This window comes from Rhamphochromis longiceps, linkage group LG17, assembly GCF_057381845.1.
Source record: "Rhamphochromis longiceps isolate RC_006_pf linkage group LG17, R_longiceps_female_GT1.1, whole genome shotgun sequence".
In the NCBI taxonomy this organism is placed as follows: domain Eukaryota; kingdom Metazoa; phylum Chordata; class Actinopteri; order Cichliformes; family Cichlidae; genus Rhamphochromis; species Rhamphochromis longiceps.
The window spans coordinates 26,755,394-26,782,982 of record NC_140573.1 but is presented as its reverse complement, the minus strand read 5'-3'; the positions used below and the strand labels follow the sequence as shown (position 1 = coordinate 26,782,982).

The window sequence follows — 27,589 nt, the reverse complement described above, 5'->3', positions numbered from 1 at the left end:
ACAGATGTGAGAACGAACCGAACCCTGAGACGTTTTTGATCTTTTCAGTGGTGTGCGGCTGCCACTGCTGATGAACCGCTGAACTGTCAAAGATACTGTCAAAGAAGAAATGAATTGGATGATGCATCTTTTAACAGGAGCTGGAAAACACACATTCTGTTTGATAAATAAAGAATGCTACAGTGATCATACAGCAGCTTTACACTGAGGAGCTTCAGAACAAGACAGCCCCCATCCTGGGAAGGGTTTCAAATGTATGTTATCAGCAAAAAGATACCGTGACAAATATTTAATTTCATTTAACATTGATTAAGGCTTCTCAGTTAAAACAGACTAGAATCAAGTGCTCGTTTCTTAGCTTGCAATGACAAAAATATTGAATTTAATTTACTTTAAATCCAGGTTATGTTGCTCATAAGCCTAAATTCATCCATATTATTCTACTAAACTTTGTCTGCTATTCTCTTCTGCTACTCGTCTCATCATTGCTCGGGGTACCAGTTTTCTCCTCATCGATTACAGCTTTCAACTGCTGAATATTACACTCCAGGATTAGAGGCTTGCAGCTGGGAAGATTTATGAGCAACAAGCACTGACGATTGATTTTGTTCAATTCTATCTGTTTTTCTGGTAACTACAAAAAGAGCACCATGCAAGTAGAGGGACAGATGAATCATTATTTATAGATGAAAGCCAACCCCCACCCACCTACCCACCAAAAGCAAAAACTGTCACCCATTTATTTTGAAGTTGAAAGCCAAATAAGCAAACAGATTTTGCTCTTTAGGTTTTTGACTGTAATGAGTTTCTCAAGGAGTCTGTGTCTTATTTCAGTGATTTATATTTTGGAGTAAATGAGCCTTGAAAACTAAACTGCTTTCCAATGACCAAGTTTCTTCTCTTCTGCTGAAGAAGAAGAAGGAGAGTTGTCAAGGTGCTGGCATTGCTAAAAGTTTGTTGATCGATGACCTGTGTTCATTATGACACTCCCAGATATAGGGCTGTTCGATATAACGCTATATATCGATGACGATATAAAAACGTCTATGTTTCATTTTACGCTATCCTTTGTTTCGTGGTGTCGCAAAATAAACTGTTTACGGCAATATTTGTTCATCGTTTTGATGGTCACTGTAGTGGCTATATTCAAGTTCTCTCTTTCTCTTACATTTAATATAACCACACTACAGACAGACAAGGGCTTGTTTTTATGCGTTGTCGTTAGCAACAACGACGGTAAAACCATCGCGTGTCCGCTTGTTCCACATAAACCTTTCACAATAAAGCTCAAGATCCTGTTGAGACTTTTCAAAATAAACTGAATCACGTGAAAGATGCAGAGTGTTTATGGATGAGAAGCAAAAAAGAGCCGTCAGGTGCTAAAAACTAAACCTTAGACTCAAACGTTAGAACAGGCTTTTCCCCGCAGCACGCCGTGTAATAAATACAAAGAAAACGGCGGCCGTTACAACTTATGTCTAAAAATGTATAGTTTCATGCATCAGTTAAAACACTGGACTCCAGGTACGCGACGCGCAGCTGGAAACACTTCACGCAAGTCAAGCTGCCCGAGATTCACAGAATTTACAGAAAATGTTACATTTTTGTGATTTATATCGTTATCGGACGAGAGATGTCTTAATATCGGGATATGAGATTTTGGTCATATCGCACAGCCCTACCCAGATAGTTCACTCACAAACTCATGCTGGAGGACACCATACAAACTTTTTTTTTTTTTTTTAAAACATCATTTGCTTCTTACTTACACTTGAGAGTTCTGTGCCAACAGAAGTAAACAGTAAGACAGATAAAATAAACCTGTTCACAAATCCATATCCATTATTACAGAATCAAACAGCTACAATGTAATCAAGGCTCATTTGAGCAAGAAAATTAAAAGGGGCCAAGTATGCTTTTTCTAATTTTCTGTCATATGACCACTGTCATGTGAAACCCTTACCAGTTTCTCATAAATTATGAGAGCAAGTAGAAACCAGGAGCTGCTGATCAAAAACGCAAGATTGACTGATCATCAGCAAATGTGACCAACTCCATAAGCAGACCTGTTGGAAGTTTGTTCGATTGGAGCATTCAGGTCTGTGTTAACACAATTCAAAATTAGAAAAAGACTTAAAAAATGTCTTTGTGTGTGATTTTTGGAACAAGGTCCTTTGGGCAGACAAGGCAAAAGTCGAGATGTCTGGCCTTAGTGCACAGCACCACAGTCGGAGGAAACCAAACACAGCATATCAGCATAGGCACATCATAGCAACACTCAAGTGCTATGCTGGAGGCATGATGATTTGGGATTGTTTTACAGCCACAGCACTTGGGCACCTTGAGTCATTGAGTCAACTATGAACTCCTCTGCATACGACTGAATCTAATGTGAGGCCATCTGTCCCACAGCTAAAGCTTGGTAGAAACTGGGTCATGCAGCAAGACAATGTTCCCAAACAGATTAGCAAATCTGTAACAGAATGTCTGAAAAAGAAAAAAAAGGTGTTGCAATAGCCCAGTGAAAGTCCAGACCTGAACCTGACTGAAATGCTGTGGCAGGACCTTAAGAGAGATGTGCATAAATGATTACACGCCAAACTCAATGAACTAAACCAACATTAGGCCAAAGAACGATGCGGATAAAGTCATACAGAAAATTACTGTTCAGTCCTGTGAGAAATGTTTTACATGACTGTACACACTTTTGGATTATTTCAAGTTGAACAAAAAGTTCAGGCTTCAGATTGGACTCTGACAGTTTTCTCTTATCTTTCCAGTGCCATCTCTTTGGTCATCTCAGACACACATCTCTGGATGCAAGCACATTAGTTCAAACCCACTTCTGTTCAAACCTTTTGTTTGCATGAGCCAGACTATCATAAGAAAGGAAGAGGTGCCAGTACAGCTCATTTCTGGTTGGAGACCAACTCGGGGGCACAAACATACATGTACAGTGGAACCTCGACTCACGAATACCCCATTTCACGAAAAATTCAAGTTACAAAAGGCACTGAACGTCAATATTTCTGCCCGTGTTACGGCAAAATGCCCGAGTAACGAAATCCGCTGGCTCTGATTGGCTGAGCCTACAATGCCCAGAATGCCTTCTGAATCATGTGACAACCCCTTGGCTTCCGTACTTGCCCTTCGCTCTTCCACTTGAATGACGTATTGTTGTTCTAGTTAGCAATTAGCCTATAGCCTATCGTTCAGCATCACCTCACTCAAAACGCGCAATGGGTGCTTCGACTTACGAAAGTTTTCGACTTACGAAAAACCTTTGGGAACGAATTAATTTCGTAAGTCAGGGTTCCACTGTATATTATATTATATTAAATTATATTATATGTATATAGATTACATTATATATGTTGTATCAGGCTATGCAATACCCAAGTGTGTTAATATAATTGTTGGTTTTAATTTCTTCAGAGCAACTGCTGCTCAAATAAAAACTGAAAAGGTGTTCAGCTCAGACAGATAAAAATAAATAAATAAATCAACTGCAGCCTCAAGACAAAATGACAAACTATGATGATTTAATGCATATGTATGTGATGGCAGTGTCTCTTTAACCCACACGCTTCTAGTCAAACAGTCCCTGGCACACAAAGAGAAAGAGGGTGAGACAGGGAGTGACCCACTCTACCGTGAAAAAGTGGAGAACACATTTGGATTGCAGTGCTGGCCACCAGCTGCCAGTTATTGAGTTTAGCAGGGGGTGAAGAATCCAATGGGATTTACACATCTAGACAGAAATCAAGAGGGCGCCAGAGGTTTTTCTCCAAACCCAATAAATCACCTGGCTCGGATAGCCACGGAGCGTGACAGGATTTTGTTTTGGTGCGTGCATGTGTGTGTGAGGGAGAGAAAAGGAAGTGGGATTTAAACTTGACTGATACAAACACCCTTTATGTTCAAGTGGAATGCAATGCTGTCTCTCAAGCACTAAGGCTACAGAGAGGAAGATGGAAATCAACAGCTCTGCACAACACATATTTGATAGTGGGTGTTTGTTTTGGTTCAACACTCTGCACTGCCAGTCAGAGATGGACCTATAGGTGGAAAGCAATAGGTTCTAATATACAAATAAAAGGGAAAGCAGCTACATAAGATGACAGCAGAATGCTCGTGAGCATCATGCTTGTGTTTGGCAGTGGATTACTGCTACTTCTTCGTTACCCTTCAACTCCCACACTGGCGATATGAACAATAAATGCTCATGCAAAGCTTTATGCAACAAAAATGTGAGTCTATGAGTGTTTAAACTAAGAACAGAAATACCATAGAGAAGGGATCCAGTACCGATGCAGCTCTTGTGCTAATCAATAACCGACAATATATGAAACTGTTGCCCAGTAGTGGGATCGGAAGGTCACCACCCAAGAGAGTACCCATCATTAAACCCAGTCTAGACTGAATGCAGGCTGCCTCCCCAAATCAAGCACGCTATCTGTACTGAGACAAAAAATACAGGCATATTTGAATGCTCCTCTGCCTAACAAAAGCAAAGGTGCCCCTAAAGGTTATCTTAAATTGCAGACAATCAATCACGGTGGTAAACAAAATTTACAGGGTGAGGTTTGGCAAGCAATGCACTGTTTGTATATAGAATGTTTTAAATAATGTAAATATATCTTTATGTGATGCACAAAGCTTCACTACATTATTAAACAGACATACTGTGGATTCCCAGCCAAGGCTTTCATTACTTAAATCCTAAAGTTGCTTTTGCCTTTAGGCAAGATGTTGTTCTACTCTTTATTCACCAGTTACCCATAGCCAGCACAGGCTGAATTACCTGGAAAGTTTGTTGTGAGGAGAGGTGTGTAAAGGCTCAAAATTCTTCTGGCAAGACACGACTGGTTTTTGGAAAGGAACAGCTATTCTGGGGGTGTTCAAAAGGTTTTGAAATGTGGGCATACCAAAATTCAACAATATGGACTCAAACTACAATTTGTGGAATCTATTCTGATCTTGGGCACAGTGGCAGCAGTTTAAGCAGACGTACTCAGACCTCCCAGTCAAAAGACACTGACTAACTGCACTTCTCATTCCATCACTATGGGTTAGCCCATGAACCCTTATGATCTTTTGGTCTCTTCATCATAATAGACCACTACTGAATCCATATCATTGTAATTATGGAAACAAAAAACAACAGCAAAAGGCCTGATATCTTAAACGTTTAATGTACCCCCCATTAGGAAACCCCAAGAACAAATGTGCCTTTTCCAAGTCCCAAAAACATGCTGAGTAGTTGGAGAAACTCCCATGACCTCAGTTTAATAGCTCACAATTCTATGACACAAAATGTAAAGCTCTTTACATTTCAATTCATGCTGGACAACACAATCAACCAAGCAGGCTAATCTGTTCTTAGATTGGAGTGCCCTGCATGTACCAACGCTGAAGGTCAATGGTTTCCCCACAGTTCAGCCACAGTATTGATTCCATATTTAACACAGGGATGTCATCTTCTCCAACATCGATCCCCCATCCGTGCTGACAAGATATTAAAAAACAAAGCGGCATAATAATAATTGTGTTCTGTCACTGTGGCTGACGATATTTATCATAGTTCATTAGTTCAAGAGAACTAAAGAAATGAAACTATGGGTGTGATGGAGGACATGACATTAGCATGCTGCGTGGATTCAAGCCTCCCACTCAAAAAGCTAATAAGGTCTTTCTCATTGAAGACTCAATACAAAAGAAACAGTGCAGTGACAGCTAGAACTCAAGAGTTCAATTACATATCTTACTCCCCTGAATAACAACAGTCATGGTGTGCCACAGGTTAACTGGAAGATGAAGAAAGGAAGCCTGTGCTCTCTTTCAAAAACCACAAACTCCACCCAGGAAGTTAAAGGACATATGACGCTTTTAAAAAATGATGATCAGAATTCACCTTTCTGGGGAGACCATTAATCCAAAGTACAAAGCGGCAAAGTAACGGACTATGAAAATGGAAATTTTCAGATAGACCCAGGTGAAAAGCCCTTTGCACCAGGGCTGACTAACCACAAATTCCTACATTCATGTTTAAATGAAAAATCAATACGATCAGTTAAATCTTGTTTTATGTATATGTATTATTATAAAGTGTGCACCAACAAACAGAAAGACTCAGCATTAAGCTGTCTAACTCAAAGCATGCTTCAGCTAAAAAGCAATTTGAATTTACACCCCTGAACAGATGGACACCGTCCCCCTGATTCTTTTCCTTCCTCTTTATCTCTTCATTAAATGCATAGATCAGTCCTCACATCTCAGGATCCCAGATGGGTATGGTGACCACAACACATCCCAACAAGTTAAATGTGAGACAAACAGTATTTGTAGAACAAAGTAGGATGTATTAACAAGGCTTGGAGGTAGTCAAATATACTATATTTGAGTTTAGCTTTTCTAACTTTCTCCCTCAGCAAGTAAAATAAGAAAATAAGCTGACATCTGTTCTTATAGTCCCATTTTCTCTTATAAATTCACTGTTATTTCAGCTGCTGTTATGCCTGGTAACAGTGTAACAGTTTCAGCGAAAAAGTAGCTCAGAAAAGTAAGCCTATTTGAACAATTTTTAGCCAAGTTTGACATGCATATACTGTGTCACTTCACACAATATTTTCTCATGCGTGAATAACCAATCATATTCAACAAAATCTGTAACTTTAACTTGCGATTTGTGGCTTTCACAGGACATAGCACCGAATAGGCTAACCACTGTTTGACTAGAATAAATAGACTTCCCTTCAAATGCAATGGTAAAAAACGGACTTTAAGAAAAGTACATGCCCTCCAGGGCCAGTCAAAATGTGGAACGTTGTCTTAAGATGTGGGACGGGAGGGGGGGGATATAACTGCTGTGCAGTCTCATTTAAAGAGGGATATCTGGGCACCCTACATATCATTGCAAAGTAAAATAAGTTATAAGGACACACCAGCCAAGCTTCTTGTGTCAGTGCTGCTTGGCAATGTGACCACTTGAGAAAAGAAAATCTATAGTCCCATCAGAATGACAACTATTATAGCAAGTAATGAACTCAGCCTTGGTAAATACATATGATAAAATGGGCACAACTGTCATATGTTATCTGATTCACTTTGAATATGTTAAAAATACAATAATAAATGCAACAATGACATTTTTTGACTTCTCTCTTAACCCTCCAAGCCATTTATCTGACTATCATGTCTATAAATCCCTTTGCTGTGTATGATGCCATATCACTAGAGTGATGATGGGTTCCCAGAAAAGCTTGAATTTCAAGCTTAAAGTGCTACAGTTCCCCCATCAGAGAGGGTCTAATCCCCCAAACTGTGATACTAACCGTACAAAGGATTAATCACAGAGGAAAGTGTGATAAAAATGTGCTAAATTATGTCAGCAGGCATTTTGGGGAATAGTGATTTTCTGGAGTAGCCCTTTGCTCGAGGTCAAGTTAATGTCAAGGTGCTAATAAAATATAGGAAAGCTCACATTTATAGTCATCTCAAGCAGATAAGGTTAAAGAATGGCTGATTCTTAAAGATCAAGTTAAATTACATCATCTCATGGAGTTCATGCTAATAAAGAACTTCAAGTCTTTGAAATCCTTTCCATATCAAAAGGACTTTGTCCCTAAATTTTAAGAAAAAAGTGCTTCTTAACTTCATATAATGGCATAATTAAAACTGCAGTTCACTCAGAGCATATGGTAAAAGATAAATGTTTTAACAATTTTGACATCAACCACAAAAGAAGAAAAAAACAAAAAAAACAGGGGTATTAAGTCTATGAAGTTAACTTTTGTATGCCAGCCTGGCCGTCCTGTGATGATACAGGCCCAAGAAATAAAAGGGTTGCTGCACAGCTCAGTGAGGGATGTTTAAGAATGAGCCAGCTATTTCAGTTTTCCGGCTTCTGTTCAACATGAAACCTTGGCCTAAAGGGAATGCATGGAACAAGATTATTTAGCAAGAAGCTTCCCCAGTTCAGTTTATATCCAGTCTGTCATGAAGATAAAAATATCCTTCCCCAATTCAAATCTCTTGCTTTCTTTTGCTTCCGTCTTTAGAAAGTAAAATTCTTCCTACCAGTTTGCCACCAGTGATCCAGAACAGGAACTCCAAAGTTCCTTTTTGCCCATTGCAGGGTCTCCACATCACATCGCTCTCCTGCCACGAATAATGACCTCAACCTGCGGGGACACAGAACACATCTGTCAATCACCTTAAGGAAGCAAGGCATATTCACTCCCTCAGAGGAACAGTCGGAATAAATCAAAATCGATGTTCAATGCCCAAACCATAGACGTCTCAAGACTTTAAAGTTGGACTACTACATGTACAGCAGTGGTGAGTGTGTTAGACATTTACACAGACTCATCATGGGCCTGAACGCTATGGTAATTTGGGGCTTTTAACGATTTCTTCAGTGTTCTTTTTCCATGGTGGAATAATTGTACAGCAAATATCTTTAATTTTTTTTAAAAAGTCCAAGTCCTAACTTGACAAAGCTGAGGCCTATTAATTTCTCATTAGTGATCATGACTGCCTACTGGTTTCTCTTTTCCAGCCTACACACAAATTCTAGCTCCCAGTTATGGAGTACGCTTCACTGATTTGGTCATTTATGTGCATTTCAATGTGTTATTAAAATTGTATGTAATTTACTCCTTTATTGCCAACGGTGCTGCAAGGGTAAAACACTGGGTTAAATCAACCGTGAGAACCCAAATTAGAAACTATTAGTGACTATCTCTCTCAGTACTCCAGAATTTGACTTCACTTTTCATAAAGGCAAGATAGGCAACCTGCTTTTGGAATGAGTGGGCAAAAAAAATCCATTATAAACTTTCAGCCTAGTGTAAATCAAAGGTTCGGAGAAAGACTCTTGTACCTCATCTGAAGCAGTTTTACAGGCTTCAGCACAGCCAAGCTCTTTGGCAAATCACACATCTTTTCAGACTAGATTCGATGAGCTGCATGTAAGGATATAGTGTAAAGGAGGTAAACACAAACAATGGATTAAGCAAAGGTCCTCTGAAGCGGTTTGACTGGCACAAAAAGTCAAAAGTCAGAAATGACTGGCTTTTAGAAAATTAAAATCCCTCATCTAGTGACAAAAATGAGAAAGGAGAGGAAAAGCTGCAGAAAGAGAGCGTACAACTTTCAAGGTATGTTCGTTTGTTTTTTTGCCTTTTATTTCGTTTAGAGCAGCTTTAAATTAAGTACGAGGCTTTTGATCCACAGCCGTTTGGTCTTCAAGCAAAGACCAAATGACGAAGTATAAATAGCAAACACCAACCCTAACTCCTAGAGTAGATATCCAAAATCAGTTGTTCAAAATACAGCATTATCAGCTTACACTGGGTATTGGTGCAGGTCATCCTCCTCTATCTGAAAGAGTCCATTATAGCTAATGTCCTCCTCGTAACAGTTAACGCAATGCTTTTGTTAAACTCCCTGAATAAAAGCTGTAACTCTAAACTTCAGTCAAACCTCATTGTGTGAGGCAAAATTACATCCATCCCAAAAACGTATTTACCTAATTGTAAATCAGAAAATCAGAGCAAGCTTAATTGGTCTCATTTAAGCGAATAGTTCGTGACACTTTTGCTGACAAAACCCATTCTTTTTCAACAGTTTTCCTTCTTTTCAGGACAGTGGAGGTGAAAGCTTGTTTATCTTCAGCATCTTCTCAAATCCCAGAGTTATTAGCCTCATGCTTTAAATGTCAAAGCTATCAACAGTGAATTCCACTTTTTCCTTCCCCTGAAACTCTGAAGCCTACCTACAGTCCTTCTGAGTTGCTCTTTTCCCCACCAAACCACATGCCCTCAATATGACCTTACAGACAGCAGCGATGAGCCCCTTAATCATGAAGTACCTAAAAAAAACCCAACAAACTCCTTCAAATCCAACCTGCCCTTAGACCCTTCTTGTTCATCTTCAGAATTCTGCTACTTTTTTTTGGATAACTGATACTCCCCGAGTTCATGCCCTGCTAGTGAACCCAAACACTACAGTTTCTATCTTCAGTCTCTCTTATTTCTCCCCTGTTATCCACTCCTCCTGATGGCTGCTCATATTTATTTTCAAAGTGTTGTTACCTGGTCGCTAAAAGCTTTTAAGAACAACCCACCAACCCTAGGCTACATTTTAGGCACAGCAGTCATTGAAGAGGTAGTGTAGTGATCACTACTCTACCTCTTCAATGACTGCTGACTTTTTGTATTTATTACCACCTGTAATAGAGCTTCTTTTTGACTAACACTTATTTTCTCTGTATTATTGTGCGGTCTTTAACTTATAATATAAAGTGTGTCGATGTCGTTTTGATTTGGAGCTACATAAATAAAACTGAACTGAACTCTGGCATTGATGTAAACTTTTACACTGATATGTATTAAATCAGATCACGTCATGTTGTCAGGAGCACTACACTAACTTTGACTGCTTATGTGTGTGCCAAAAGAGCACTTTAAAGCAGCTATAACTGTAAGTGAAAACATTAGGGCGATACGAAAACATTAGGGCGATCACATCTATCTATGATGTGATTAACCTTGAAAGAATTACCCATCTATGGACCCTTACAGTTTTCCTCAATTTCTTTTCTCTTAGTAGCATTTGCAGCTACAACAGGAAGCTGATTTTTAGGGGGGAAAAACTCCTAAAAAAAAAAAACCAACCAGACAGCCGCTTTCCCAGCACAATGCAGCATACAGACAGAGTTAGCAGCAAGTTGGCGAACCTAGTTGAAGCATTTAGCAGCTAAAGAGCCAGATATTTCCCTCAGGAGTTAGTGGAGTCAATGGAGACAGGTTTGCCAGGTGGCCAGAAACACTTCAAAGAAATGATAATGTTGCTCCATAACACAAGGATGAGAATACTGCTACCAATGCAGCAATAAACAAAATAAATAAACAATCAAAAATGCAGATCTCAAGTTCATTGAGTCATAATATCATGCTGAGGATGAATAGCTTAAAATAGGGCTTAAACAAATAGAAAATATCAAATATGTCAAGGATCAAGCCACGGGACTTAACAATCATCAAACCATCCTTCAGCAGTCAGATTTTTTGTGCACAGGACTTGAGCTGAATTACATGAAATAAGTGAATAATTAGACTGTCCCTGTAGAGGCCTTATGTTCTAGCTGAAAGCAAGTCTATTCCCACCACCACATGTCTCGCTATTCAATTCAAAGGTGGTATTCAAGTTTTCTTTGAGGAGTTAACAGATTAAAGCAGACGATGTGACCTCGGAGACTGTGGTGGGAGGGTGATGATTTAGCTGTTGCCAAAGCAGCAAAGAAACCGTTTTAGACCTCAGTTTGAGTTAATCTAACCATCTGCGTTATGTTTTCAGTAAAATTGTACCAGTTGTGAAATTCTGGACAACCACTGGTGTTTAAAACAACACTGAAAAACAAAAACACATTTCCAGTTTATTTTGTGTTTCTGCATTTTGCGACTATCATTTCCTCTCCCACTGAGCGATTACAAATATAAAATCTTGACACGACACCATCACACAGTTGCTGCAGATTTCTGTACATGCATGATCCAAATCTGCTGTTTCGCCGCATCCCAAATGTGCTCTATTGGAGTGAGATAAGGTCACTGCGGAGGTCGTTTGAGTACGGTGAAATCATTGTCTGGTTCAAAATACTGTTTGAGATGCGCTGAATTTTGGGATATGGTGTAAGCTGTGATCATAAAGGGATAGACATAGTCAGCATGGTTGTGGTGTTTAAACTATGCTTAATGGGTACTAAGGGCTCAGAGTGCCAAGAATATATCCCACCTGAACTGTTCATACAAGGAAGGAAGGACGGATAGATGGAAGGATGAATGGATGGAAGGATGGATAGAAGGATGGTTGGATGGATCCATGCTTTCATGATGCCAAAACTGTGTCCCTGGTGTACTCTTCCACTTCTAGCCCATTTGCTTTAAGGTTTATCTTCTCCATACCTTAGCTGTGTCGAGTTGACTACCTAACACTTCAAAGAAGCCTGGCCCTTCTCCTCTGGCATCAAAAAGGCGTTTTCACCCAGAGAACTCTTGCTCACTGGATATTTTCTCTTTTCCAGACCAGTCTCAGTAAACCCTAGACATATTCGTGAGGGGAAATCCCAGTAGGTCAGTGGTTTCTAAAATACTTTTTCACCCATCTGGCACTAATAACCATGACATGTTCAAAGTCACTTATATCGCCTTTGTTTCCCATTTTGACGTCTGGTTTGATCTTCAGCAGGTCGCCTTGATCATGCGTACATTCCTAAACCCAATGAATTGCTCCCATGTTAATGACTAATTAGTTATTTGCATGAACGACAATTTGAATAGGTGTACCTACTGAAATATCCAATCCATGTATGTTTCTATGTTAGGATAGTGATTGGCTCTTCAGTGGTAGGAGTGGGAAAGCTACCATCTTTAGTTTCACAAAACTGCCCCATAGATTCAGGATTGAAAGTGCTCTAATTTGTCAATCCAAACTATGAAGCAGGCTTCTGAATTGATTTATAATGACACAATATTGTGTTGCCTGTTCATTTGAATAATTTATTGAAGTTATAAGACTTACCATTTAGTTGGGGGGGGGGGGTTGCACTCAAGGAGTTGTACCTGATGAAGTAGCCACTGAATGCATGCTCTGAGTGGTAAGTTGACCCTCTTAAGGGCATCAACAGCTATTTATCTTGGCTATTTTGTAAAGATAAGGCTACAATACAGTTTGACCCTGAAGCAGACAGAGTAGGAAACATTCTTTGTTGTCAAGGTTGAGTTTTAGTTTACAAAGCGCAAATATGCTCCAAGCTTATTATGTGATATGAGAAACAGTTAATCAAAGGAAAATACACCTGAAGTGTGTGTTCTGTTTTGTGAACATGTTAACGTGCAGAGCTGCAACTGAACAATGCAGCAGTGTATCTGCATCATGTTATAATTAAACTGAAAGCTGAGCATTAAGGCAGGTGACCCTGAGCTATTACACTACGTGACTGTAGTTCTGATTCGGTGTTATATAAATAAATTTGAACTGCCCTATGATAGTACTGCTTAAGTATCAATCTAAAATAATGAAAGCTGAAATTTAATTGTAGAAGCAAATAGACATGAGGAGGTTTAGAAGTTAGATAATATTAATGGACAAACACAGGTAAGTTTAATAGACAGTCATAAGAAATCCAAGAAATCTTTAAAAATAAATAAATAGGTAACAGGTGACTCAGGAGGTAAAGTGGGTTGTCAGCTAATCAAAAGGTTGGTTCGATCCCTGTGTATGTCGAATTATCCTTGGGCAAGACTAAACCCTCTGAAGTCGTTTTTTTCTACTCCAGTTGTGTTTTATTTAACCCTTTCCCCTCATATTTTCTATGCTTTTGCAGTGTTTGTCGATTTGCTACTGCAAGTTTGGCCTCTTGTTATGGTCTCATCATTCAATACTGCCTATTGGATGAACAAATTCAATTAACCACCTGGGAATAGAGCTGAAATAACGATCTGAAAACTTAAAAAAAAATAAATAAATAAAAAAAAAAGTATGGCTAGCAGTTAAGAGTTGGTCTAAATAACAGATAAGCAAAAGAAAATGTTAGCTAAATTTAATACACAATAGTTAAAACCAATAAAGCAAAAAACAAATAATTAGCTTTAGCTCTGATGAGCAGCTGTTACCTAACAGTAACAGCTGCTCGGTAACAATGTAAAATTAACAAATTAAATTGTTAGAAATATACTGAAAGAACACCTGAAATGTCTAGTTAAAGTTCTGTATGTAAAAAAAAAAAGCCAATTAATAGCTAAAAGCACAGTTAGCAGGTGTATTTTTTTTTTATTTAATATTTTTGGCCAAAAGAGTAGGTAAACAAATTAAACTATTGGCTGAATTAAATAGTTAATTAAAATTATTCCTAAAAGGAAAAATAGTCAACATCAAATGTAAAATTGGCTGAATTGAACACATTGGAACATGAAGTTTTGATGAAGCATTAGATAAAAAAATGTTAGGAACCACTGATCTGTTTTAATAAAAGACAAACACACTGTAAACACTACCACCTTTAAAAAACACCAGATTTTACTATGTACTAAAAAGCACTATCCAATGGATAGTGGACTTTGTCACTTTTGGACAGTGAGGCTCTCAGCAATGACTTAGTTTTCTCCTGTTAAGATACTGGGGACAAAGAGGCAGGTCCTTTTTTCATACTACATTTATAGAGAGCGCTGCTGCCATTACAGCTTCAGACACCCTTGTAGACAGAGTTTCAATGCATTTTTCACGTCTATGGTAACAAATGATATTTCTCAAGCGCATTGACGAGGTGTGCTTGTGCATCTCAGAGTCAATTATCCACAGATGTACGAGGGGTATTTGAGGTTTCTCTGGCATGAAGCTATGCATTTGTAACAAAGTTACATGAGTTTTCTGAAAGGTTTTATTACTTCCATTAAAAAACATTTAAACCTAAAGTTACCACTGACATATCCTTCTGTATTTCACAGGACGGGGCTTTCATCATCTGCTATTATGATTATTGTTTGTTTTTAAGGACCTGAGTTCACGATGCAGGAGGCATAAAATCAACATTTTTTGCTGATAACCCAAAAGACACCCAGTCCAAAATCTTTGAATTCATGAAGGTATGATCAACAATAATCCAAAAATTCAAAAAGTACTATGAAACAGAAACAAGAGGACTGTTGGACCAGAGATATACAGCATACTAGTACAACATAACTCTGAACAATGCAATGACAGGACTATTTATATACACAGACACAAATTTGAACACATGAGGAGGTTAAATCCCACACAACGAACAGCAGGTGAACACAAGCAAGAAATCACTGAAATTGGAAAGTAAAACTAAAATGGAACAAACCTACAAAGTGAAACAGGAAATAAAGGAGACCAATCCTAACCCCAAACACGAAGAACTGCACTATTCTCTAAAAAGACAAACTAAACAGAAATCAGGTCACAAGAGAATAACAAGAAGATAATAACAGAAATCCAAATTCAAATATAAGAACTGAAAAGTTGAGCAGGATCCCAAAAAACAAACAAGAAAAAAAAGAAAAAAAGAAAAAAAATTTGCTATAAATTTAAAATAAAAAATGAGCCATAATAATCTTTCATAATCTTAATCGTTATTCTACTAGAATAAAGACAAGACAAGAATCCTAGTTTCCAAGTTATATGGCTTTCTGTCCATTTTAACAAATAAATCATTAAGTTGACCTTGAACACTTTGGTCAATGCAAGCCAAATTTTAACAGATTGTTAACATGACCTCACTCTACACCCCCGTAAAGTTTAATCATTAAAAACAAAACTTTTCGAGCCATCTTATTTACTGACACAGTGATGACATACAGGCACACAATTGCTACCAGAAATATGACGTCCTTGCTGGAAGTAATGATGAAAATAAATAAACCAGAATAAAAGCAGAACCTTACATTGAAAATACACTAGAATAAAAATTCAAAGAACAGACTGAAGCATAATACAAAAGGACATGAGGAACCCAAAAGAACAAACAAAAAAAACACAAGCTACATGAAGCCAAATATAAATACTAAGCTAACAGAAATAAATGATTAGATTTCAACCACAACAACACGGCTCAAAAAAATACATCACAAAGCCCGTCCCAGGCATCGAGACAGGCATTTTGATGGGACAACATACACAGACTATTATGATATGCATGTAAGCCTAGAAAAATCAATCTGGGAACTCATGGATTATAGTTTAATGATTTCAGAGACAGCAGCCAATATTTCAGGGCTTCTAGTAGAGCCAAGACAACCAGATAATGAATAACAGATAGCTGATTAAAGACTGCCTGCACACTGTTTACAACTGCTGACAAATTTCAAGAAGCTGCGATTTCCTCAAATGTTTTGTGATCATTACTCAGATTACAAAAGATCATCTTGGTATCAAAAATCTTCCCTACAGATTCTGACTGTTTATATGCAGGATTGTGTTTATAATGACTGACGATAAGTGAAAAAATAGCTTTCCTTCTTTTTGTGTAGCAAATTAAGCACTCAAGACAGATTTGAACTGACACGTAAACTGTGATTAACAGCCTTCTACACTTAAAGCATTTTGAATTCACTGTATTAGCATCAAAAAGCCAGATTTGATTGGAATGAAAGCTCTTTTTTGGAACAATGACTGCACCACAAAGAAACCCTGTTTTAATGCTGCTTTTATAATGCAGCATGTATATGATGGCAAATTGTCTTGCTCAAAACCAACGGGAATTGCAGCAATCTTTTACAAATGCGCTTCTGCCAAGGGGAAAAAATGCATTAAGAACAAGGAAGTGTACACGGGAACAGTTGCCTAAATGACTGATTGTGGCAGGGTCACAGCTGAGAGGAGAGATTTCAACAATATGTGAAGCAAAAAAAAAAATACAGCAGAAAAATCATCTCTGACTGCAGAAAGAGCTTTTAAAAAAGGTGCTATGCATTCAGCACAGGGAACAACAGGAGATCGTCGATTCAGCACACAATGCCAGAGTTACTGAATGATTCACTAGGGCCATAGGTCATTCCCACTTAGAATTGCTTTATGATTGTGTGCTAAGTGGCGTTTTCAGACTGCGGAACAGACTGACACAAACCCCCCGTACATTTTTACGCTCTGTGCCAAAGAATTAACAAAATCTCATGAAGCATTTAATCCAAGTTAAACTAATACCATGAAAAATGTTTGTTTTTAACTCGGAGCTACAGACGACCTTCACCTGATCACGCAGAGTGATTTAACACAGGTGGGCTGCAGTCAGTGAGATGCTGTTGCTTGTTATCTATCGTGATTAACACTCGAGCGGGTCGAGTTGAGGGTACAGACTGTGAGCAACAGAGGTGGGAGAGGGCTGTGCATCAGCAGATGGCCAGAGACTAACGAGAGGCTGCGCGGACAACCGTCAGCCATGAGATGCTTTAACAAGTCACTCCTGGCGTTTCAAAGTCCTCTGCCACTGACAGCTGATGGATATAGCTGCTGTTCTCTCACCCAGCAGGTTCGTCAGAGTCCCAAGATAATATGCAATTATCTCTCAGTTTCAGTCCATGTAGCCATCATAATAAGGGCAAAGATCATAGTCTTACAGGCTGAGGCTACGCTAAAAGAAAGAATCCCCAAAAACCTTTGCATGGGGTTCTTAGGCTTAAGGTTTTGGATCAACATTAGGGTTGAAAATGAAAAATAACTACAATCACAATCAAGTTGAAACCTCCAAGGCTGAAAAGTTATTGAGCTCTTCACATTCAACTTAACTCTTCCTTTAGTGCATTTATTAACCTTTTTAGGCCATTTCGTTTTGTGAAATTACCTTCATTGGATTAAATGAGGTTTTTCTCATTTGCTTGCTGTAACATGGTTATTTCACAGCATTTCACATCCTGTGAAATTACACCAACTGAGAAATGTTGCAAACTGCAGGTCCTCAAAGAGCTATTATAGGTCATGGGACAAAAGGCAAGTACAGCCCGGACAGGTCGCCGGTCTGTTGCAGGACTAGATATGTACTGACAGTCTTTCCCTCTCACATTCTCGCCTCTCCCCAATTTAGTCCTGCCAGTCAACCTAACCATGTCTTTCGATTGTGCCGGAGTACCTGGATATGATCGCTATGTCTCAAAAACAAACAACAACCAAAAAAACTTTAAATTTTCAAAATGAGTCCATAAAAACCTACTACCATCTTCAGCATACAGTCTTTTGTATCAGACGGTGTATAACATGTCAGAAATAACTGCAGTCACGCAGTAACATCGCTACGCTGCTTTGCTTTGTTTTGCAAATACACATGAGAGAAACAATAAATTCTCACATAAGAAGGAAGAAAGGAATTTTATCTCAATTCCATATCCATCCATTTGTTGCTTTAGCACCAATCCCCACTGATTCAAAAACATTTATTTTGTTGCTCTGTACCTGGTCAGTGGATATTTTTTTCCAATTGTAGCTTGGGGGTCCTGCTGGCGGATAGCACGCATAGCAGTGGGCGCTGTGAACATTGAAGAGACTCCATGTTCAGACAAGACACGGAAGAAGGCCCCGGAGTCTGGAGTCCCTACAGGTTTTCCCTGGAATCACACAGTGCAGCAACAACTTGTTACTTTACAGCTTAATTAAGGCGTGTGTATCATCGGAATTTGAATAATGAAAAGTAAACACCAGAGATTACACAGATTATTGTTATTGCCTAAAACCATTCCAGGAATATTTGTGCAAACTCCAAAACATGAATATTTATACAACAGCTGTTTAAAATAACAAGGCACACAGGAAGATTGACTATCCAGGCACATGGGCATGAAAACACAGTTGCACTACAGAAGTACTGTCTGTCTAGAATAAAAGATAAAGACACAAGAAGCCTGCAGGCAAAGGTCTCCAGCAGCAATTTCCACTCTTTTATTTTCTCCCTGGTATTCAACTAAGTGAGCTCAACAGTGAGAAGACAACTGCGGAAGAATAAGAATGGATAAAAGGAGCAGTGAGTCCTGGCTGTCATTTTCACTCCAAATAAAGGGTTTGAAGATAGATGGGCTGCTAGAAACAAGAACCATGTGGAGCAACCACCGTGACCGAAGTCAAACACTGATTTAAGGAACGGCCAATTAATTCATCGTCCAATAGCGCTGCTGCATCAAACTGGTGAGGGAATATCAGAGTGCAAATGTAATTGGTGGCCCTATACATAAGAACTACACTGAAAGACGCACGTCCTTCTTGATCCTTTGCTGAAGTATAAAAAGAAACAACTTCAGATTTCAAGCCAAAGAAAAGTGCAGAATCTCAGGAATTGATTTTAGGGACAATCTGGGCCTGGAAAAAAGCGCAGTCATCAATGCACTCTATGTAAACAGAACTCCATGTGATGCTTGCTTGTGACATTCACATGATGCATGCATGGAGTCCAAAGAAGCCCATAATGAAGCACTAATACAACAGATCCTCTGTTTTAGGAGCTAAGCAAGAACACATGAAATAAGATAAAAAGAAATGCACAGATCATATGATCATGTGATATTACACTGATCATAAAGCCAACACTAATTACAAATTGCTATATGTTAATAAAAACCCTCTGTGTGAGCCATTTCGTCAAGGTTATAATTATATTATTAAAGTTCCTATTTTTCCATGACCAGTCCCTCCCACTGCAACCTTATCTCCCAGTTTCTCTATAATGAAAAGATGTTTTGCAAAAATTTAAGACCAAGAAGACAAGGATGGCTTATCTGCTTTGCAGTTTCTTGCGATCTAGTGGTGTTATTGAGCTTGGTTTTGGTAATGTAGCTCAAGTACAGCAAAAATATTAACCACAATCAATATGGTTAGCACATTTTGTTGTTATTGAACTTGAAAACATCTCCTTTTACAGGAGATTTCCTTGAACCAAAAGAATACATGAAAAAAAAAATAAAGGTAGTGGACAGTGGGTCACACAGGAGTTGGGCCCGGACTAAGGAGTGTGTTTTTGACCGCATAGCGTGTCGTGCAAAGGCAACTGTTAGTTCATGCTGGCCTGTCTAAACTGCAGAAAACCTGTGGGTGCAGAAGAGGCTGAAGATGGAGAGCCAAAGCCAGAGCTTTTTGTCATATTTTGCCAAAAGCAGACCGGGTGAGATCTGGAGACAAATAAAGTCACAGACAACCATTAATGATTCTTAGACAGAAACTATGCGACGTGCATTTCCTCCAGAAAGATCTTGTTGGCTCAAGGCTCTTGTTTAGTTCTCTTGTCTCAAACCGAAATAAACTGACTGAGTTTGAGGTTTTAGGAAAGTGCAAACACAGCCTGCTATAAAGTACAGGAGTGTGCATTGGAAAAAATAAAAAAATAAATGCAAAAGAGTAAATCCTTTTATCCCCAATATCTTGTTTTTCTATAGATGCCGGAAGGCAAAATTCTAAGATGTGATAACTTGCCCAGCCCTTTCATTGGCTGCTTCAATTAATGATGGCATAAACACGAGCATTGACAACCTGCTCTCCCACAACTTCAACACAGGAAATTTAAAGACTCAAGTCCAACAAATGCATCCTGCAAACTAAAAACTCTTTAATACCCGGGTTGGAAGGTGTAGACTATGTGCTGGTGTTCAACTGACTGGTACCAATAACCAAACAATAAAAGGAGCAAAAGTCTGGCACAGTCAGAGCTGCAGCTTCTCTGCAGCAGCTAGAGTCAAATATGGACACAGGTTCACACAGTTCACCACATCTTGAACTTCTTCAGTTTCACTCCACATAAACTGTAGTCTTTAACCAACAGTGGCTGGCTTCAGTTTGTCGAGCCAACAAAGGTGTAACTTATTTAGCTCTGAACATTGTTCATTTAAGGTTTTATTGCACATATTCTGGCACTTCCTGTTGTAATCTAACACCGCAGTAGTTAGTTTGAGATATTAAACTCGGAGGTACGTACCTCATAGAGAACAGTGCCGTTACCGTGTAGCAAAGGACCATAGCAGATATAAGAATGGCCAACCACCCAGCCTAGGTCTGAAGCTGCCCACCAAACCTGCCAAAAAGGGATCAATGTACCGAGTTGTCACAACAAAAATGCATGAAAAATTAAGTAAAAACTCATTTTACTTAAAGGCATAATAAATGTAAACAGAACAGCCAGTTGTATAGTGAAAATGAAATACCGCAAGTTGAGTGTAGGATTATTGTCTATTGTATGTTTAAATGGTAGTCAGAGGTCTTTTCAAGCAGAGAGCAGTCTGTCTCTGTATGCTCTTTGTTCTTAAGCATGGCACCACCTCAGAAGCGGATGCTTTATAGTCTTACTTCTCCGGGACTGAGTCCATAAATATTTGACATGGTCCATTTCAGCATCACAGCATAGCCTGCAGTGTCTCGCACAACACCCTGGGAGGGGGGAGATAAGAAAAACATTAAGACCGGTGGCAGGTACTGCACTAAGCAAAGACGCACGGGTTTAATATCAATTTTAAACCAGCCACTTGGCGCTGCCTTTCCAAAGGGGATGGCAGCTTGTTTCTAGATGACTGCGTCTCAAACCGGCACCCACCTTTTATTAGTTAATAGCGCTGTCTAAACATTCCTGAGCAAAATAGTGTGTCCTAACATCCTCAGCTATTGAGTGTGCCTTCTCAAAGTTATGGTCTCCCTACAGCAATAACTGAGAAATTCATGGGAAATTGCACAGGAAAAAAAAAAAAAAAAAAAAACTGGCAAAAACCGCACTATTAAGCCCAGGAACTAGCCAGCAGGAGGATATTTTATATCATCTGTTGGTCAAAGACAAAACGATGCTATTTGAAAAGAGCCAGGGCTTTTTTTCCCCTCCATTTGAAATTGCCTGCAGGTAATTCCTCCTGCAAGAGGTTCAGCTCACACTCTGGAAAACTTCTGTCTTATTTATGTCATGTTGGGGGTGTTTAGATTGTGCCTGGACTGTTTTGCAGGCTCAAAGATCAGATGAGTCACACAGCTGCTGCATACAGAATGAGCAGCGTCTAGTCAAACACAGCTAAAAGTAAACCCTGTAACTCATCTGCATGTGAGTGTATGGTTATAGCTGCCAGTACCTTTGGCGTCCCAGTGGTCCCAGATGTATAGAGTACATACAACGGATGGTTGGAGGGCAAAGAGGCACAGTCATGTGGCCTAGCAGTGGCCATCTCTTCATCCCAGTCCAGGCTCAACTCGCGACTCATCGATACCCTTTCCTGAAATATAAAGAAAAATAGAGATGACATACAGTCTTCACCAGATCTAACGTACCTGGCAGCACACCCAGGTATAAATCACATGGATCTGAATGCACTCTGAAAAAGGGGAACTGTGTTAAAAATGGCTGTAATCCCTCAACGGTTAATCCAACTCTTGAATTCAAGCTGATTAACTGCACTTCAAATCATGTCACGACTGTTCGACTTAAAATCCACAGTAGCATTCTAAAGAGGCGAAAACACAAAAACTGTGCCGTCATCCAAGTATTTATGGATCTAACTGCATGCTGCATGCAGCCAAACATATTTTGCCATTTATTTTGATTCTTTCACATCTGCGAAGATAACGCGATTCATTTGCTCGGCGACAGCCTCCTCCTGCCCACTGTGGAAGTTCAGCCGCTGCTAATGACTCGTTTTACGATCGCCGCAGCATGAGACAGTCACTCGCGAAGCAGCCGATCATATCTCCCAGTTATTTATTTGTCACAAAGTGTCACATAGATGAGCTCTCGGAGTGTGAACTATGAGGATCAATTCAACTGACTCCGATGGTTTTGACCATCTTGCTTTATTTGCTTGCCTATGAAGTGAGTCAGTCTCACATGCTGAGTAAATATATATTCCTTTATTTATATTATGTTCCAACTCCCATCTGTCATCGCAATCTGGCAAGCAGCAATCATTTCAGGTCATAGATTATTGCCCCTTACATCTGCTGCCGCTGACATTTCTTCTCATTTCAAACACAGACGTCTCTTTGATACTGCCATTAACATTTAATCACTTTTGGAGGGATAAAGAAATCCTCAAATCTTTTTTTTCCCTCCCCTCCCTTGGCTTCCATAAAAGAGTGTCAAGATGAAGACATCATCAATATCACTCAGACTCTTGAGGCAAAGGCACATCTCCCACAGACATTTTAGCTCTCCTATGCGCATTACTTTTTACTCACTTCACTGAAAGCACAGACAGAGCACCATCTTGGCTGATTTAACAACGCTTACGGAACAGCTACCTCCAGCTTACCGAATGCAATAATTTGCAAAGCAGCTGCAACCATCTAAAGTAGTGGTTCACAGATTTTTATGGCACTGAGCTGCCCGTGAATTTCTTGTATACACATTCCCTGTGTCCGACATGTATATAATCTCCCAAAAATCCAAACGGGCGCTCTTAATTCACCGGATCCTTTCCTGACAGATAAGACCAGACAGGCGCAACAAGATAAAATAAACTGTGCAATGTTCATTTTATTTCACCACAGGGCTAGAGAGCAGTAGCTCAAACAGAGGCACGGATGGTAGCAATTCAGTTCGAGTAAAGAAACGACAATACTCCGCAATCTCCGTTAGAGGAAATGTTAAGTTCACCAAACATAACATTCAGCAGTGTTTAATTGACGTCTGTATAAAAGTGAAGCAGAACCAAACATCTGCTCGCCGTCACCGAGCAGCAGCTGAAAATGGCTCCAGGCTGAAGCCAGCACGGAAATACCTTTGAGTTCGAACCTGGCAACAGCCGAGAAGTGCAGGCTCCACAAAAATCCCTGCCTCCGACCGACACCTTCGATGATTTCAATGAGTCATTAAGTGTGCTGCTGCTTACTGTGGAAAAGGAAAATAACATTTTTGCTATGGTTTTTACCATGTTTGGCCTGTTGTAGATGAGGACTTTCGTGGGCCTGTGAGAGCTCATCTCCAGGGCCTTCTTCACCAGAGGGATGTACTCCACTCTTCTGCCTGGCTCGATGCCAAATGAGGCTGTAACCAACAGCTTGGGCTGAAAAACAGATCATTTGGGAATTTAGGTTCAAGTGTAACAAGCTTATAGCTCACTCAGGTATGAATCAGTCATTTTTCTGCCTTTCTACCAAACGAGCCATTACAGGTTTAACCTCCCAGTACCTGGCATCCACATATGTGGACATCACATTTTGGGTTATTTAGACCAAAATACTCAATTTTGCTCTACAAGGGCCTGATATCCACTTACGAGGACATTATTATGTTCTATCAAAATTTTTAACGAATATCCTCATATGTGGCTCTTATTTTTCATAAAAACAAAGGTTTTAAAAAAATAAAAATAAAAATAAATCTGGTAATTCTTTGTATTTACGTTCATCGGGCCCCAATATGCCCAAATATCAAAGAGAAATTAAAAATGCATGCCGTGGAAGAGTTCGGGTCTTAGGAGGTTAAGTCTGCTCTGGTGTCCTGTCAAATGTAGTTCACAAACTCAGGGTTCTGCACAAGATCTCAGTGTTCCTACCAATTCTTGGATTTGGAATGTACATGACCAAAACGGTAAAGGACACTTCTCCTATTTGGCAAACACATTTTGGTTCCAGTATTGGTTATATTCTCTTGAAAGCTTCTCTATGTTTCGTTTCGGTAGGTTATGCAAAATTAATATTTCACAACAAATTTGTTCTGCAAAGCAACAGAATACACGGGGCGATTGTGGCTCAAGAGTTGGGAGTTCGCCTTGTAATCGGAAGGTTGCCGGTTCGAGCCCCGGCTTGGACAGTCTCAGTTGTTGTGTCCTTGGGGAAGACACTTCACCCGTTGCCTACTGGTGGTGGTCAGAGGGCCCGGTGGCGCCAGTGTCCTGCAGCCTCGCCTCTGTCAGTGCGCCCCAGGGTGGCTGTGGCTACAGTGTAGCTTGCCATCACCAGTGTGTGAATGGGTGGATGACTGGATATGTAAAGCGCTTTGGGGTCCTTAGGGACTAGTAAAGCGCTATATAAATACAGGCCATTTTTTTACCATTTACATGCTTTATGCTAAACTGCATAAGCATTTATTTCTGTGTTAAAATGTCGTAGTTTACTCTTAATTGTCCCCTAAGAAAGAAAGCAAAGAAAGAAAGCAATGCTCACTGCAGTTCATTCACATTTGTAGTATAAAGACGTCTCTTCCACATTAATTTTTCTATTCTCATATTATTATTATTATTATAAAATCTCACTGGAGACGCCAGGGAAATCATTACCAGTGGTTCTGAAAGGAAAGGCGAGATCTTTGCACTGTAAATGAAAAAAGACACCTTTCTTCTGGCTCTAGTATTTAAGATGTCTTTAAGTATTTTAGCTAATGGCACATAAAAGTCAGAATTGTCCAATTACTGGTATTTGCAGTGATCCGCATCTGCTTACTTCATGTAAATACAGAAAATGAACAAAGACTTAGCCCAACTTCAGCCCGTCCCTGGTTTTTAATGAGTACGGATATAATACAGTTCATGCAGCCCTGTTGCTGAGGCTCAGAAAAAAGATCAATTTTAAGCACAAGGTGAAAAAGCAGCGCTTAACCTTAGCGTGATTGATGCGGACAGACAGCTCTTTAGAGGCGAAGCCGCCAAAAATGAGGCTGTGTGGGGCACCGATCCGTGCACAGGCCAACATGGTGAACATGGCCTGTGGCACCATGGGCATGTAGATGACAACAAGGTCTCCTTTCTGTACCCCATTCTTCACCAAGACTCCTGCTAACCTGGACACCTGGATTGCAGAGACACATGGAGACAAAGCACAGATTTTTTTCTAAGTTTCCAATCTTTTTTTCTTAAATTCCTGCATGAATTATTTTTAAATGTCTGCTCACAACAACCGTAACCAATATGCTAGCACAAAGCAGAGCTGATAACAAGGGTGGAATAGTCTTATGCATGCTGCATATGTTGTTGGATAATTAATGTAGAAAGAAATGCTTAATTTATCCATGGTCCAATTACTAATTAGCTTCAGTTGGAAACAATCTAGAAAGAAAGTCAGTATCTCTTAAATTTCATTAAATGTCATTAAGCCCTTGGGCCAAAAAGACCCTCAAAAAGACCCCCAAATAGTTTTTTTCATTTAAAAAAAGAAAGAAAAAAAGATTGAGTTGTTTTAACAGAATAATTGGTCCAAATGTCAATCGACTCAGTCATTTTCCCTTCTTTCTTCTCTTTTGTTTGCTATCTATATGCTAATTATGGTTCAAACCAGCCGTCATGCTACAAAACTCTTGGCCAACTCTTTGATATTTAATGTCCAGAGAGCATTACAGTTTCTACTTTAACATGCTCATAATCCCATAATTTGTTTCATGCTGCAAAATAATGTCATATCATACTGCCATCTATGTCCATGTGCTGTTCAATTCTGCAAGCTCGGTTTTTATTAAAACTATTTACCTGGTCCTGAAGTTCCCTGAAAGTGATGATCTGTTTAGTTCCGGTCACCGGGCTGTCGTATATGATCGCAGGCTGCTCTGCACGGCCGCCTTCTACGTGTCGATCGACGGCATTGTAGCACATGTTTAGCTTTCCGCCGACAAACCTGACAGAGACATACACCTTCAAACAACAAGTAACGGACACATGAACAGAGACGCATGTCAATACTATAGTTAGCAAACATATTTCAGGTGACCAGTCATGTGCCAGCATCTTTACCAGCATATAATATGGGTTTTTGCCTGGTTTAGAGCTCATTTTTAAAAAAATAAAAAACCAGCCTGAGCCAAACATATGCAGCTGCTTTTGACAGTTGCACACAGTGAACCAATGTTCTTGATAAGGCAATCGTTTGAGCTCATTCTGGCACTGCGCATATGGATAAAGAGCAGCAGGCAGGTTGAGCAGATGGTGTCTGGGATCTGCTGTTTTGGAAGCCACATAGACATACAGACACGGTGGCCGTGTCCTTCATTTTCACTGCAGCACATTCAGACAGCTCTCTTTTCCTATGATACATGGTATAGCTGACAACTCCACCCACAAAACAAAAGAAAAAAGAAAGGAATTTCAGTTTATACTATTCTCAGTGCAGGCTGCTGTGCCACATGCTGTTTTGTTTTACAGCTACATTTTGTTTTTTCTTTTTCCTGTAAGCATCCTATAATTTACTTTCACATCTTTAACTGTGGATGCAGGTATAATTACCCTTTTTTAATTTATTTATCTTTTGCACATCGTAGGAAACTAACCACATTAATCACCTCACATCCTTTGATAGTTTTAATGGTTTCCAATTTTTTGTTTGTTTAATAAATGCCCTGAACATGTCAGGCCAAACCATAACATCTGTTCTGAAAATATTACTTTTAAATATTTAACAGAAAAAATATTGCTTTTAAAATCTGGGAATTTGACACTTTGTCATATCTAATTGTTGCTAGTTGGCTGCTTGGCCAAAACTAATGGTGCTCTGAGACAATTTTTTTTTTTCTACTAACCCTTTAAGGTGGCAGCAACCTGATGAAACGACTTGTGTTTTATTTCTTTGATAAAAAAATATATATATATTTATCCTACTTTTTGGAGCTTCGGGGGGAGGATAGTACTCAACTTTTGGAGTACTAGTGCAGTCTGGTACTCCATTACAATATCCTCTCCATGCCCCCAACATGCACACATATACAATCATCATCACCTACGTACACACAGTATTGTTTACCCAAACATATATCATACTTCTGACTCTTGACTGACCCTTGATTTCCTAATTATTCCTCAAGCCTCATCTTGGGGACCATCCTTCCTCACTGACATGCCCATTAAGTTAACTGTTCTCACTCTCACAGGGAACCGCCTTAAATGTTCAATCATATTCGTTCCCTCTGTAAAAAGGAAAGAATTGCATTTCAGTAACTCTCAAAAATGGTCCAAGGAAGACACAGTGGTGACCCAGTGACAGCATCATGAGTGGGCAAGGCTCAATGATGCACATGGGAGAAGAACGCTGTAGAATCAAATTGCCAAAAAAAATGTAATGCTAGTTCCCTTCTATGTTGTATTCTGTCACCATAGAAAAGTATCAGAATACACAGTGGATTGCCGTTTTTTTTTTTTAA

At 39.4% G+C, this 27,589-nt stretch overlaps 1 protein-coding gene across 1 annotated transcript in view; it reads right to left on the bottom strand.

Annotated features, from left to right (window-relative positions):
* Nucleotides 1-27,589, bottom strand: part of acss3 (acyl-CoA synthetase short chain family member 3) — a 68,302-nt gene that overhangs the window by 38,523 nt on the left and 2,190 nt on the right. The window contains exons 2-9 of the mRNA XM_085386156.1: nt 25,929-26,073; nt 25,066-25,254; nt 23,397-23,531; nt 21,606-21,746; nt 20,842-20,922; nt 20,474-20,569; nt 17,971-18,122; nt 8,080-8,183 (exon numbers count right to left, since the gene is read on the bottom strand). Of these exons, the coding sequence (XP_085242282.1) occupies nt 8,080-8,183; nt 17,971-18,122; nt 20,474-20,569; nt 20,842-20,922; nt 21,606-21,746; nt 23,397-23,531; nt 25,066-25,254; nt 25,929-26,073 (1,043 nt within the window). The remainder of the gene's footprint in view (nt 1-8,079; nt 8,184-17,970; nt 18,123-20,473; nt 20,570-20,841; nt 20,923-21,605; nt 21,747-23,396; nt 23,532-25,065; nt 25,255-25,928; nt 26,074-27,589) is intronic.